Source organism: Erigeron canadensis, chromosome 9, assembly GCF_010389155.1.
Source record: "Erigeron canadensis isolate Cc75 chromosome 9, C_canadensis_v1, whole genome shotgun sequence".
NCBI classification, from domain to species: Eukaryota; Viridiplantae; Streptophyta; class Magnoliopsida; order Asterales; family Asteraceae; genus Erigeron; species Erigeron canadensis.
In genome coordinates, this window is record NC_057769.1 from 11014858 (window position 1) to 11027949 (window position 13092).

The 13092-nt window shown below is 34.5% G+C and overlaps 1 protein-coding gene and 2 long non-coding RNA genes across 3 annotated transcripts; 2 read left to right on the forward strand and 1 right to left on the reverse strand.

Moving 5' to 3' along the window:
* Nucleotides 1–1418: 1418 nt before the first annotated feature.
* LOC122583884 lies at nt 1419–3101 on the reverse strand. Its single transcript, XR_006321343.1, has 4 exons — nt 3028–3101; nt 2343–2486; nt 1873–1948; nt 1419–1778 (listed from the first exon to the last, which is right to left on the reverse strand). It is a non-coding gene; the product is annotated as an uncharacterized LOC122583884 (long non-coding RNA).
* Nucleotides 3102–3573: 472 nt separating this feature from the next.
* LOC122583883 (putative disease resistance RPP13-like protein 1) lies at nt 3574–4472 on the forward strand. Its single transcript, XM_043756256.1, has one exon. The coding sequence runs from the start codon at nt 3686–3688 to the stop codon at nt 4349–4351; it is 666 nt and encodes a 221-aa protein (XP_043612191.1). The 5' UTR covers nt 3574–3685; the 3' UTR covers nt 4352–4472.
* A 6581-nt stretch (nt 4473–11053) lies between these two features.
* LOC122580836 lies at nt 11054–12868 on the forward strand. The gene is made up of 3 exons (XR_006320892.1): nt 11054–11369; nt 11436–11561; nt 12822–12868. It is a non-coding gene; the product is annotated as an uncharacterized LOC122580836 (long non-coding RNA).
* The last annotated feature ends 224 nt before the right edge of the window (nt 12869–13092 follow it).

The window sequence follows — 13092 nt, forward strand, 5'->3', positions numbered from 1 at the left end:
ACAGCCTCACACATGGTATTTCAAATTAATTAAAGGCAAGGAACTATGCCTTTCTCGTATTCCAAAACCGATATGAGTATAACCATCTAAAAGCCTTGTTGGGTTAGCTTCGTTTTCCTCTGTTAGAAAAGAATGAAGAAGCAGAATCTACACCTGAAGTTAAAGCGTAATAGCTCACTTGTCTAGCTCCATGGCACCGAAAATGTATCAGGACTCATGAAGGCGGATACTCTCAGGTCAATCCTGGTAGTGAATAGGGCAGCCTCCTTCGAACATCTGATTCACCTTAGATTGGACACTTCAATTGCCAATGAAAATTAGTTCAACTGGTCAGAGGCATTCCCGGTTTTACCCAAGGTCTTGAGTTCAGTCCTTAGGGATGACAAAACCTTGGAGATTTTCCCTCTGAATACTTGTAACGGCTCATGGTCAACATCTAGTTGTCTAGGGTACGTACAAAGTTTCACCATTATACGGTGTGGTTTCCCGATGTCGTGTTCCGACTGAATGTTCAAAAAAAAAGTATAACCATTAAGGTCGCATTCATGAAGATGATTATAGTAAATTTAACATACTGTATATATCTTGAAAGGAAAATGTCTAACATAAGTCATATGCCTAAAAATCAACTTAAAACCTTAAAAATTTGACATGTGGATTCCACTAATTTTCTTTTTTAATCTTGACCCCAATTCATGATTATATTGGTTTTCAGGCATACAAATTAGGTTTGGAATTACTCATTTTAACCTAATTTTGAGTAAAAAATATGAAGGGAAAATGATTTATGATGTTAACATCATCTTTGTTGGATGATGTTGCTCTCACAAACTTACTTAAATCAATTTTTACACATGTCAAAAAGCCCCCCATGATTTTAATGGTTTGTGAGAGCAACATCATCCAACCAAAATAATGTTAACATCATCCAAGTTATCCCCAAATATGAAACCATTACTGAACCAATTGCGTTAATCTTGGAGTATCCCAATTATATGAAATTAGGTTTCCCACCAATTGCACGTATATATCTTTCTGTAGAAATAAACATGCACACAAGGTGTTTGTGTAAATGCCTCATTGAACACCCACTTCATTCTTTTCTGACCCTTTTCTTTAATCCTCCGATTCTTTCATCTTCTTTTAAGATTTTGGGTATGTTTTCTTGATATAGATATATAAGGGTACATATATATGCATATATACAATGAAGAAGTATGCAACACGGGAAGAAATCGGACAGGGGTCATAGGGGGTAGCATGCAAAGCGTTTAACAAGCGCGCAGGTGAAATTGTGGCGATCAAGAAACTGTTTGAAAAGTACGAGTCATGGGACGTATGCATGAGCTTGAAAGAAGTTAACTTCCTAATGAAGTTGAACAATCATCTGAATGTCTTAAAACTCAAGGAGATCATCAGAGAAAACGATACGTTATTCTTGGTATTTGAATGCATGGAATGCAGTCTTCTTGTCACAAATTCTTTAGTAAAGATTGGTAATCTTGGTCAAGCCTGTGAGACGAATGATCAACCACCATATAGAGAGTATGTTACTGCACGTTGATATGGTGCCCCTGAGGTTCTTCTTTATTCGCTTGAAATGAGATGGTATTAGTTTTTATATTTGTTTTTTATGTACAATAGTCGACCCCTTGCTCAACCTATAACCCGCCCAATTTCACCTCTATGTGTAAATGTTAAAGAAATGTTCCCCGTTAGTACACCTTGCGAGCATAATCTGTGACTACACTTGCTTCTTGTCCTTCACTTGCTGCAGACTAAATAACAAGGAACAAGAATAAATTTTAATTATATATTAACTGAAAACATAAAAGACTGAGATTTATGTTATACCAGTAGCTTTATTCTTACCTTCATGTAGACATCGATATCAGGATTATGCTTAATTTTTGCATAATTCTCTCTTCTTGACAGCTCTGCCACATCTCTGCACTTCAGACGACCAACCTTGATCAACCCTACCATCAAATTTATTCATAGTAGATATTGCAACATAGAGGTGGCAATTTTGGCCCACTGAATGTTGAATGTGTCAATTAGATTTCATTTATATCAAACAGGTCAAATATTTATATAAAAAAATAGTTAAAAGGGCCAAATGAACGTTTTTTTAGTAATCATAATTAAAGAATCAAATATTATGTTAACAATATAAAGAATAAGAGAAGGTAGTGTTTACAAGTTTCACAACCCATTTTGGCCCGTTTCAAGTTGTACTAAAAGTAAACTTGTTTGACCTGTTACCCAAGCCGGCCAACCTGCCTATCGTAAACCTCTATTTAGCACCACTGAAGATCAAACTAACTGTAACATGTTCCAACCCCTTGGTATCAAGCAGAGAAAGCCATGGCTCCTCTGACTGTCATTTCTCCAATATGAACATCATTTTGACTGATATATGCAGAAATTCTTTCAGGTACAAACTCATGCAGTTCATGACCATTATTCTTCACCTTCCCGGAGTTCTACAATTACAGAATAAAGTAGGATTAGATACTCCACTTTCACTAAAGGTAATGTTTTTGGCCCCTTTACTTGTAAATGGGCGGATTTGGTACAACCGTACATGTGTATATCTCTAAAGCGTACTTTTAATCCTTTATACCTCCTAGACCATTTTCATTAAAATATATAGAGTATGTTTGATATAATATTAAGTACACAAAATTGCGCAGGTGGTCAGCCCAGTCCATCCTGTTTTGATATTTAATGAAACGATAACATGCTTCACTAGTAACCCTTTTTGTCCGTGTGACGTGCCCGCTTTGCCATGTCTAACTTTAATACATCATTGTAAGGAGCAAGTCATGAATTCATGATATGTAATTTACCTTAAGCTCCTTGGTGATCCTCCAAACCAATGCTAACAAGAGTGTTCTGTTTCCAGAACTTGGAGGACTCAACAATAATGTCATTATATTAACACGTTACATGTAATATTTTAGTACAACGATATAATCATGTTTCTTTTACATCTATAAATTTTTATATCCTTGTGTTAAGTACCTTCATGACTATGCTGTAACCAGAGAAAACAACTGTGAAAATTATGCAAATATATTCTTGTGTTTGTTTCCTAGCTTCATCTGCAGGAATTCCTTGTAAGGAAACACATCCTATGAATTTGCAAATAATAAAAGAACATAATATGGGCTTAGCATAATATGAGATGCATTCAAAAATCAAAATGCTAGTTCACTTCAAATCAGAATAAAGATTAAAAATTAATAATACCCACATGAAAGAGTTATTATTATTATTAAAGTTAATAATTAGTATGATAAAAACTAATAATTCGTAAAGTATATACTGTAGGATTTGTACATACTGAGCAAAAGAAATATACCCCTTGTGGCCACATAGGTCTACTAAAGACGAATCCGGGCTACCCGCAAAACCGGTGTTGTCCTGAGATTATAGGTTAACAAAAATCAAAATATAATATGATTAAAAAAGCCATCAGGTATTATAATAATAACTATTAGGGAATAAGACAACTATGTACATGAGGTCTTGTCCATTATAGTCAAGAGTATCATTTGATCTGATTTATTGATCTATACAAAGTCAATGCAATAACCCCTTAATTCCCTACTTCATCTGTAAAATTAATTTCCTTCAAAACTTTCTCAGAAATCAGAATTAAACAAAAGGCAAAAATACAATGGTTGTTGGTGAACTGTTTCTTGGCGCATTCATCACTGTTGTGATTGAGAAGCTGGCCTCAGGTGACTTGATCAGGCTTGCTCAATCTGCAGGTATCTATTCTGAGCTCGACAAGTGGAACCAGAAATCGGCCCAGATCCAAGCTGTTCTTGTTGATGCTGGAGAAAAACACTTAAGACAGACATCCGTTGAGTTGTGGCTTAACAAACTCAAACATTTGGTTTACGACATTGATGATGTGCTCGATGACTTGACAACTGAAGCTACACGGCGCCACAAGAGTCAAAGATCTTCTGCCAGTACCAGTACAAGTGAGGTATTTAACATCATTCCAACCAAATTTCAAGCTTTTAAATATGGTCGTAATATGGGCTCTAAGCTCGACATGATTACAACCAAATTGCATCATCTTGTCGAGGAGAAAAATTTTTTGGGTTTGAGTGATGATGTTCGAAGGCCAAATACAAAAATCAAAAGATTGGAAGAAACTTCACTGGTGAATGTATCTACAATTGTGGGTCGGAAAGGGGATAAAGAGCTATTGCTAGGGAAGCTGTTGGGAAATGAATCATGTAGTTGGTCTGGGTGGATTGGCAAAACCACTCTTGCTCAAGTTTTATATAATGATACAAAAGTGAAGGATCACTTTGAACTCAAGTCATAGGTTTGTGTTTCTATTATAAACACAAACCTTAAACTTTAAAAAAAACACATGTATGAAAATAAAAAAAACATGTATGAAAATTAGTGTTAATGTAGCACTATAATATGTTAATATCATATAACATTTTCCTGTTATTTAAATCTGTATCATACTTATTGTTATTACATTAATAAAAACTATAATTAATTTGATTTTTAACTTAATAGAATGAATTTTAATGTTAAAATAAAAGGATATGTATCATCAATACACTAGAATTTCATTATGGAGAATGATATATCTACAACAATTATTTGTCATCTACAACAATGTATGTTTTCCGTAATTGTAAATTGTGTAGTAAAACTTGTATATTTGTTGTAATTACTAATAATTGTTGTAAATTTATCTCTTCCCTTTCGGTATGGGCATAATAATAAAAAAGATTTAATAAATTTTTTTTAAAAAAATGGTCTAATGACGATGGAAGTAGATATTTGGGATGTTAGGTGGTGGTGGTGGTTTTTTAAGAAATGAGATAACGAGTTATGGCGGTTGCCGGTTGGGTTTGGTAATTAGCTAGTACTTTCCTCAAATTGGGTTCGTATAGTGGGTTTGATTTTTTTATTGGGAAAATTACCCTATTAGTCATATTAGATGCTTATGTCTAGATATAGACACCCACAAGAAAAATACCAAATTGGTCAACAATTTCTTACCACCTAACCATGATAGTAAGAAATGCTATAAACCAATTAAAAATTACCATGTGTTTTTCGTTGGACCCCAGATTTGTATAAATCTTACTTGTAATTTGTGAGATCGAGCATGCATCATCTTCGTTGATTTATACGTCCAAAATGAACTTCAACTTCTGGAGAGTCACTTTCGTCATTTGGATGATCATGCATGCCTTTCCTGATAGATTTTAGATATAGATATATAAACAAAGATATTATAATTAGGGTGGTTGGAGTGTCTCACCACCCTTCTCCGCCTATCTCCGCTTTTTCTCCTCCTTCCTGCCCGCTCTCTAATGACATGGATTGCTTCTCCGCTCCTCCCCACTCTTTTATATTTAATTTAACTTATTATTTATTTTTAATCAACTAAATAAATTAAAATTTTAATTTAAATATAATTTAAAACAAATATTACTAAAACTATAAAATATTGCATAATATTACTAAAATCATTACATTACATTACTAAAATCATTAAAAACATTACATTACATAATATTACTCAAATTATTATAAACATTACATAAACCTAACACTCGAAATAATCCGAGTCCACAGTACTGTCGCCGTCGTTACGATGAATGTATCGATAGGGTTCAGGAGACCCGACAGCATCGCCGGGTTGAGGAGATACGTACTCCTCCTCTGGTCGGTATAATAATCTACATGCCAACCACCACCGACATTGCCTTACAAGAATAACGCGTGGTCAAGCGTGTCTGTGAAGGTGGAAGAGGCGGTGCTAAGCTGAAATTATTTGGTTCACCCAATCTATCTTTTGCCGAAGATATACAACATACTCATTTTCGGCAGCGTTGCAAACCCGATCGGGAGCTTCAATTCGGTTGATTCGGCTTGGTAAGCCGCCTTCTCGTCACATACACTATGAATAACAGTATTCACCTGAGATCGGTGTCTGTCATCGTTGACAATGTGAGATTGCATCGACATCTTAACATCCCTTAGGTTCATGTTTGCCATATGTGTGTTGTGTGATAGAATAAGAAAGAATGAAAAAGAAAGAATAAGAAAATGAAGAAGAAAAGAAAGACCATAAAGCATAAATGGAGGAAGAAGAAAGAAAAAAGAAGGAAAGAAAACGAGGCTGTTAATGTGGGCACCACGGATTTTTTTTTTGTTCTAACATTCAGATTTGCGAGACTGACCCGAGGACCGCGCTCTCCATTTGCTTCACCGCCCAATAGGTACCGATACTACGGGGTGGTGTTCCCTGCAGTATCGGACCGGTACCTAATGGGTGTGCACTCCGTCCACCCTTATAGATAATGTTGTGTACCGATCACATAAATCGAATGCATGTGTTAACTAAAAGCATACATTAGTAACCACAATATCACATATACCACATGAATACACAAGATTCTATACTTCAAATATAACACGTATGTATATATAACGCACTAGAAGAATTCGATCATTTTTTATTATTATTTTTTTTACCTCATATGGGGATGTAACAATATAAACAACCATGTATATCGAGTTTGCTACTAAATAAGATATATGATTTGCCAAAACATGATCACATTTTGTGATATATATAGTCTTCAAACTTTTAAAGCCGTCCATTTATAGCTACAGAAAAACAAAGTTGATGAACATTGTTGGAAAGGGTGTAACAAAACGGGAATCAAGGTCCCTGGATGTTTATTGATGATATATAAATTTAGGGTCAATTTGGTATATAGCATTTCTTACTATCATGGATAGGTGGTAAGAAATTGTTGACCAATTTGGTATGTTTTTTTGTAGGTATCTATATTTAGACATAAGGTTTTAAATTTGACTATTAGGGTAATTTTCTTTTTTTTATTTGTTTATTTATTTTTATTTTTATAAGTAGACCTGATTTTATTTTTTTTAAATTATAAGAGGCAAGAGTGTAGTCGGCTTATTTTATCGGCAAGTTGGTTCGGCTAGCTTTGGCTCTTTGGCAAGCTTATAGCATTTGCATCAGCTAGTTTTGGCAAGTTACATCGGCTATATATATCGGCTACATTTGGGCAATCCTTGTAAACGTTGGGAGCGTACCTTGTAACCGTTTTTTTGGTTATTGTGCCAAAACTTTTTTACACCGGAAACCTAAAAATAAATTTGGGGGTTTTCGATTTTGAGGCTAATCCTATGGTTTTCTTGGCTTTTATTGCCGGAATCCATGTCAGAAAAACTTATCGATGCTCCTAACGTACAACACCCTTATTCCGGTGAGATCAAACACCACGGTTTCCGGTGGTTGCCGGCCATAAATGTTCACTTTTTTATGGCCAAATCGTTGTCTGGATTTGGCAAGGGTATAATTGACACATTATTGGCTCTTTGGCTACTTTTAATTGGTTTTCCGACGACCCCTTTTTGGGGTTTCTGGTTTTATTGGTTTTCTAGTGACCTTTTTTATGGGGTTTCTGATTTGATCGTGATTGCATGTAATCTGGTGACCCCTTTTTTGGGTTTTTGGTGGTGTTGCTTCGGTTTTCCGGTGACCCCTTTTTTGGGTTTCCGGTTTAGACGGTTTTCTGGCGAGCCCTCTTTTGGGTTTTCCGGTTAACTGGTTCTGCTGCTTATGTTTTTATATGTATATTTATCTTATTACATTGCCGTTATTGCAAGTTTGTGATTAGCTTGGTAGTGCTAACTTAACGGTAGCGTGGCCAGATTTTTCCTTGGTAGTGTTGTCGTATTTTGTTCCATTAAAGCAATCGGTAGCCTGAAAAAATAGTTTAGCCCATGATGATATCGTTGAACAGTTAGGTTGTCGGTGTTACGTTAAATGGGTGATGATAATACAAAATGTTCTAAAAATGGGACTCGGATGACCCGAGGCCTATCTTAGTGGGGGTAAACCTTCGGTTTGGCAGCCATGGCGTCTCCAACTTAAGAAATTTCCGACCCCCAAATTCTGGGACAGAGTATCAATTTTTATTAAAATCGTTCACTTTTTTATCTTTTTCGGCATCGGCATTTTGGTCTATTTTGGCTATTTTTTGGCAAAAACACGTGGCGAATTTTGATTGGCTGAAAACTTGTCAAAAACTTGCCAAAGAGCCAATTTGTGACACTATACCCTTGCCCCTAAAAGATTAATGAAAATATTCAACTTTATAGTACCAAACTTGCGATAGCTTATAAAAAGATGTAGCGTGATCATTGTCGAAGCACTCGAGTTAGTCAATTATTCCACATTTATATAAAGTATGATATCTATGTATTCTAAACATGTGGAGTGATCAAGTGAGAATTAAAATAATGGTGAGAATCATGGTAACCAATAAAAAAACGATCCCATTCCGTATCTAAATACTATCATCTTTTGGATTGTCTCCCATCAAATCCATACCATTCCCATATGCGTCCGACGACAACCCTTTAGAACATATAAGAACAACGCCTGTACCGTATCCATACTTTTTCAACATGTAACCCATATGATTTTTATTAAAAATGGTTTGTTTTATTTTTTTCTTAAATGGGTTTTTATCAAAAAAAAAAAAGATAAAAGAAATACAATAATTAAAAAATCAAAAACCACACCGAAAAATGGAGAAAAATTAATGGTTCACGGTTCCCACCCTGGTCTGGTCCTACTAACATAGAAAGATATCTATACTCTTTTATAAAAGTTATCACACCTCCTATTGTTAGAAATAGTTATACAATAATTAGATACTGGATTACTAAATTATCCTTAATAAACACTCACTATGAAAAGAGTTTTTAAAAAATACCAAATTTGTCCTTAATAAATAAATTAATTTACACTCTAAACCTTTATTTTAATAATTAATACTTTAAGTCTTTATCTTAAAAAAAATTCCACTATTACAATTACATGAACCTATACCACTTCATACCGCCATCATCACCGCCAATAATACCATCACCACCACCGTCGGTATATTGGGTACCATGTATATAAATGTGCCCTTCTAACATAGCAAGATATATTATAACCTATTTAAGTTCTTTCGCGTGAACAATGAAGCATCCTCCAGCTACCTGCCTGCCTGCTTAGTTTTTTTTTTTTTTTCCGTTTTTTAATTAGCGTGTTGTGTAGATATCAACTTGGTTTCTTGGGTTTTATATTATTATTTTTAGGATGATGACGTTTTACTCACACTTTAACTACTAAATCTTTTGAAACAGTTTACTTTTACCATTAAAGTTTTATGTTTGATAATTCATGGTATTTCACTTTGATCTTTTTTGTTTGCACCATGAACGTTTTAAGCTTCTAATTTTGATCTTTCAAGATACTTTATAACTTTTTACTTCGCCATCAAAGTCTTGTATTGCCTGCCTGCCTAGTTTTCTTTTTCGTTCTTTAGTTAGCGTGTTGTATAGATATCAACTAGCTTTCTTGGATTTTATATTATTATTTTTAGGTTGATAACATTTTAGTGTGCCACACTTTAACTACTAAATCTTTTGAAACTTTTTATTTTTACCATTAAAGTTTTATTTTTGATAATTCATGGTATTTCCCTTTGGTCTTTTTTGTTTGCACTATGAACATTTTAAGCTTCTAATTTTGATCTTTCAAGATACTTTATAACTTTTCACTTCGCCATCAAAGTAAAAGTAACTCTCAATGCCGTCTTCCACGGGTTTTGGGTCTCAATACCGTCTTCGACGATGTATGGGGGAGGTTGATATGTAAACAGCCTTACCCCTACCAAAGATAAAGAGGCTGCTTCCAGGTTCTACCATAGGTAGAAAAGGACCTCCAGCCTTGCTGGGCATGAGGATCGAACCCATGACCTCTGTTTTCAGAGGCATGAGCTCCAATCACTGATCCAACCCAGTTGGTTTTGCACTTCGCCATCAAAGTCTTGTATTTAAAAATTTACGTATTGTTTAAAGATGTGTTTTTTTTTCTAATGGTAATAATTGACATGTTAAAATTAATGACCCGTATTTAAGTTTATATCCAATTGTTGTCCCCGGCCGGTTGGCCGGGTATAACCCTAGTTATTTATATAGATAAAGAAATGCTGAAGTATAGAACTGATCGCTATACCTTTACAATTAATACTCGACCATTCTTCAAGAGACAATCTACTAGTATCTTTATCGAGAACGAGTGTCGCTTTGCTTATGATTTTTATAAAAATATATGGTTTATAAATTCTTACATACATCACTTGCTCATTCTACCATCTTTTATAGTATCAAAATATAGTATATTTATCTTTCTAAAATACCATTTGAACATCTTCTGAACCACATTATCATTAATTCATTTCTTTTGTGATTATGTTGCTAAGGGAGATATTTTATAAAAGAGATTAGTTTCATGGAATGTAACTATCTTTGACCGAATGTTTATAGTAGGAAAAAACTAAAGTTATGTGTATTGTATGTAAGCAACTGGAAAAAATTTTTATTGTATGTAAGAAAATATACGTGGCAACCATATACAAGTGCCACTTGTCAGATTGTAATTGGTTGAAACGCAATTTTTACATACAATAAACATTATTTCAAAGTTGTTTTTAGTTATTTCTAGTAGACATTCGCTCAAAGTTTCTAATCTTTTTATAAACGGGTATCTTTTTTCTTATAGTTCTCAATACATTCATGAAAGGATTTCACACACTTTTGATCTAGTATGAACGAATAGATATTGTATAAATGAATATCTTTTTTAAAGAAAACAATGACACTTTGATATGGTAGTGAAACTGATTTGATTCAATAGCTGAATTGTACACAAAGTGTTTGATGTAATGTCTGAATGAAAAATACACGTTTCTAGTTCTTAGTTCAGTAATTTTGTTGGGTATTCATGTTATTGGAATATGTTTGCTAGCTGCTTGGTTGCTCAGTATCAGTTGCTAGTGAAGGCTAGTATTTGTGTTTTTTGATAGCTGTTTGGTGAATTACTTCATATTCAGTTATTGGTAGTTGATTTGTGTTTCAACCATGTTCGTCATATGCCTGAATGGTTTTACATTTTGCTCGAGTTGTTAATTAAATTGGTTGTAATTCTTGCTCAAGTAGTTTTGTGTTTATAACTTGGTTGGTTGTCTCTTGCTATTTGGCTCAGTAGGTTAAGCTGTTAGTAGCACAGTTTACTCTGCTGAATTGTCTCTTGCTATTATGTTGTGCGAAAGACTGTTTTTAGGCATGACTTGTATTTTGTGATGTTGCAGTTGGTTGACTTTGTAGATAGGACGGTGGATAGGGATCTTTCTCTTGTAAAAGATCTGGGATTGAAACCCGTATATGTTATTGTACATGTGCCTGCCGATCATGTCACATGAACTGGGCTGATCAAGGTATAAAATGGACCCATGTGTCTGTGCTCTCTCATCAAGAACTTTAATGGACGATTGTTATTGCAGAGTAAAGTTCCTGGTGTCGAATCTATCATTTCAAAAGAAAGCAAAGCATCAGTTGATATACTTGTTGAGGCCGGTGACAAAATTCAATTTAAAAAGTCCAACAAGCCTTTTTTGGTTTTGTTGCAGGTAGTTACATTTTCTTCTTCTCTTTAATCTTATTATGTGATTTTGAGTACTGAGGTATTTTTTATGCGTTTTAGGGTGTTTTTTAAATTGTTATCTTATATAAGTTCGATTTATGGTATTTATGTTTGTAATTATTGTTTGAAAAATCAATAATTTAACCATGATGTTTGTTATGCACATCAAATGTTCGTATTCATGCGAGCGTGTGGACTCTTTGACCTCTGTTTTTTGGGTCTCTACAAAGGCATGCACTTTCTACCTTTTGACCCATATCCAGGTTCAAAATTACTCCCAAAATATACTTTGATTTAAAAATCTATATAAAATAAATGTTTTGATGTGTTTTTTTGGTGAGAATTTGATCTGAGAGTGAAAAACTTCCGAGCGAGGTGATGAAATTGTTAATGACTATATGCAGTGAAAGGTTTGAAAGTGATAAAATCATCACTTGGATCAAGAGTGGTGTGTGCATGGGTTGGAGATGATCCATGTAGAGATGGGGATTTACCTGCTTCATCTCCGCCAAATGCTCCACACTTGGTTATTATTGAGTTGTTACTGAACTTAAAGAATGAACACTGCTTATGTTATCCCATTTCTTGTTTTCGGTTGTGTGTACACTGTACATTAATTCTAATGGAAAAATGCTGAGAAGTTTACACCGTGTCAATTGTTGGGCCTTTTCCTACTGCTGTAACCAATCTGCTGACTCACTCACCTATCAGTGTATTACTTCCATGCTTGGATTTTCAATCATGGGTGATGGGGAAGTTAATAAGTGGCTGTTGGTACTATCTTCTGAAATAGTGATTTTATTGTGCTTATCATGTTGACAGAGATCTTCACAACAATAAGTTGACTGGGCCAATATCCCTACAAATTGAGCTTTTAAAGCGGCTTAGAATACTGTCTTATGTTTTACCTTAATACTCCCATATATTAGTTATTTGCAGGGCTCAGAATTAAAAGACTGTATTATGTTAAAGTCATCAAACTGTTGTGGGTTTGGTAAATGTAATTTAGAAAAAGGCTATTTAGTGAGATTCCAATGAACTACTTTTGAAATAGATAGAGATAAGATGTTGTTAGCAGTTAATTATAACTTCATGTAGCGACCTGCTCATTGCACTAGACAATTTGATCCATTTTTTATCCTTATGACTACAAAGATCTGTCATGTGCCAGAATTAATGTTTCATGATAGGTATAGTTTTGTGTATCTGGTGAATGTACTGATCCCGTATTTTGTTTTATTGTCAGTCTGTTCTTGAGAAGGAAGGAACAGGAGATTATTTTGGAAAGACAGTTCAGGCAAGCAAATATATGTGCATATACATTGCATTATTTCCTTTTATGTAGTGACAGAGTTTAGTACTTACTTTGCTCATCTTTAAGCGTCCTCTTTTAGGTAGTCCTACACATAACAGATGTTTTTAAAGATTGGATTGAGTTGGTGTCTGCTATTCCCGTGGATGGCAAAGAGGCCCATCTGATGTGTGTGTGGAGGGAGAGTTGGTACTACTTCTTAATG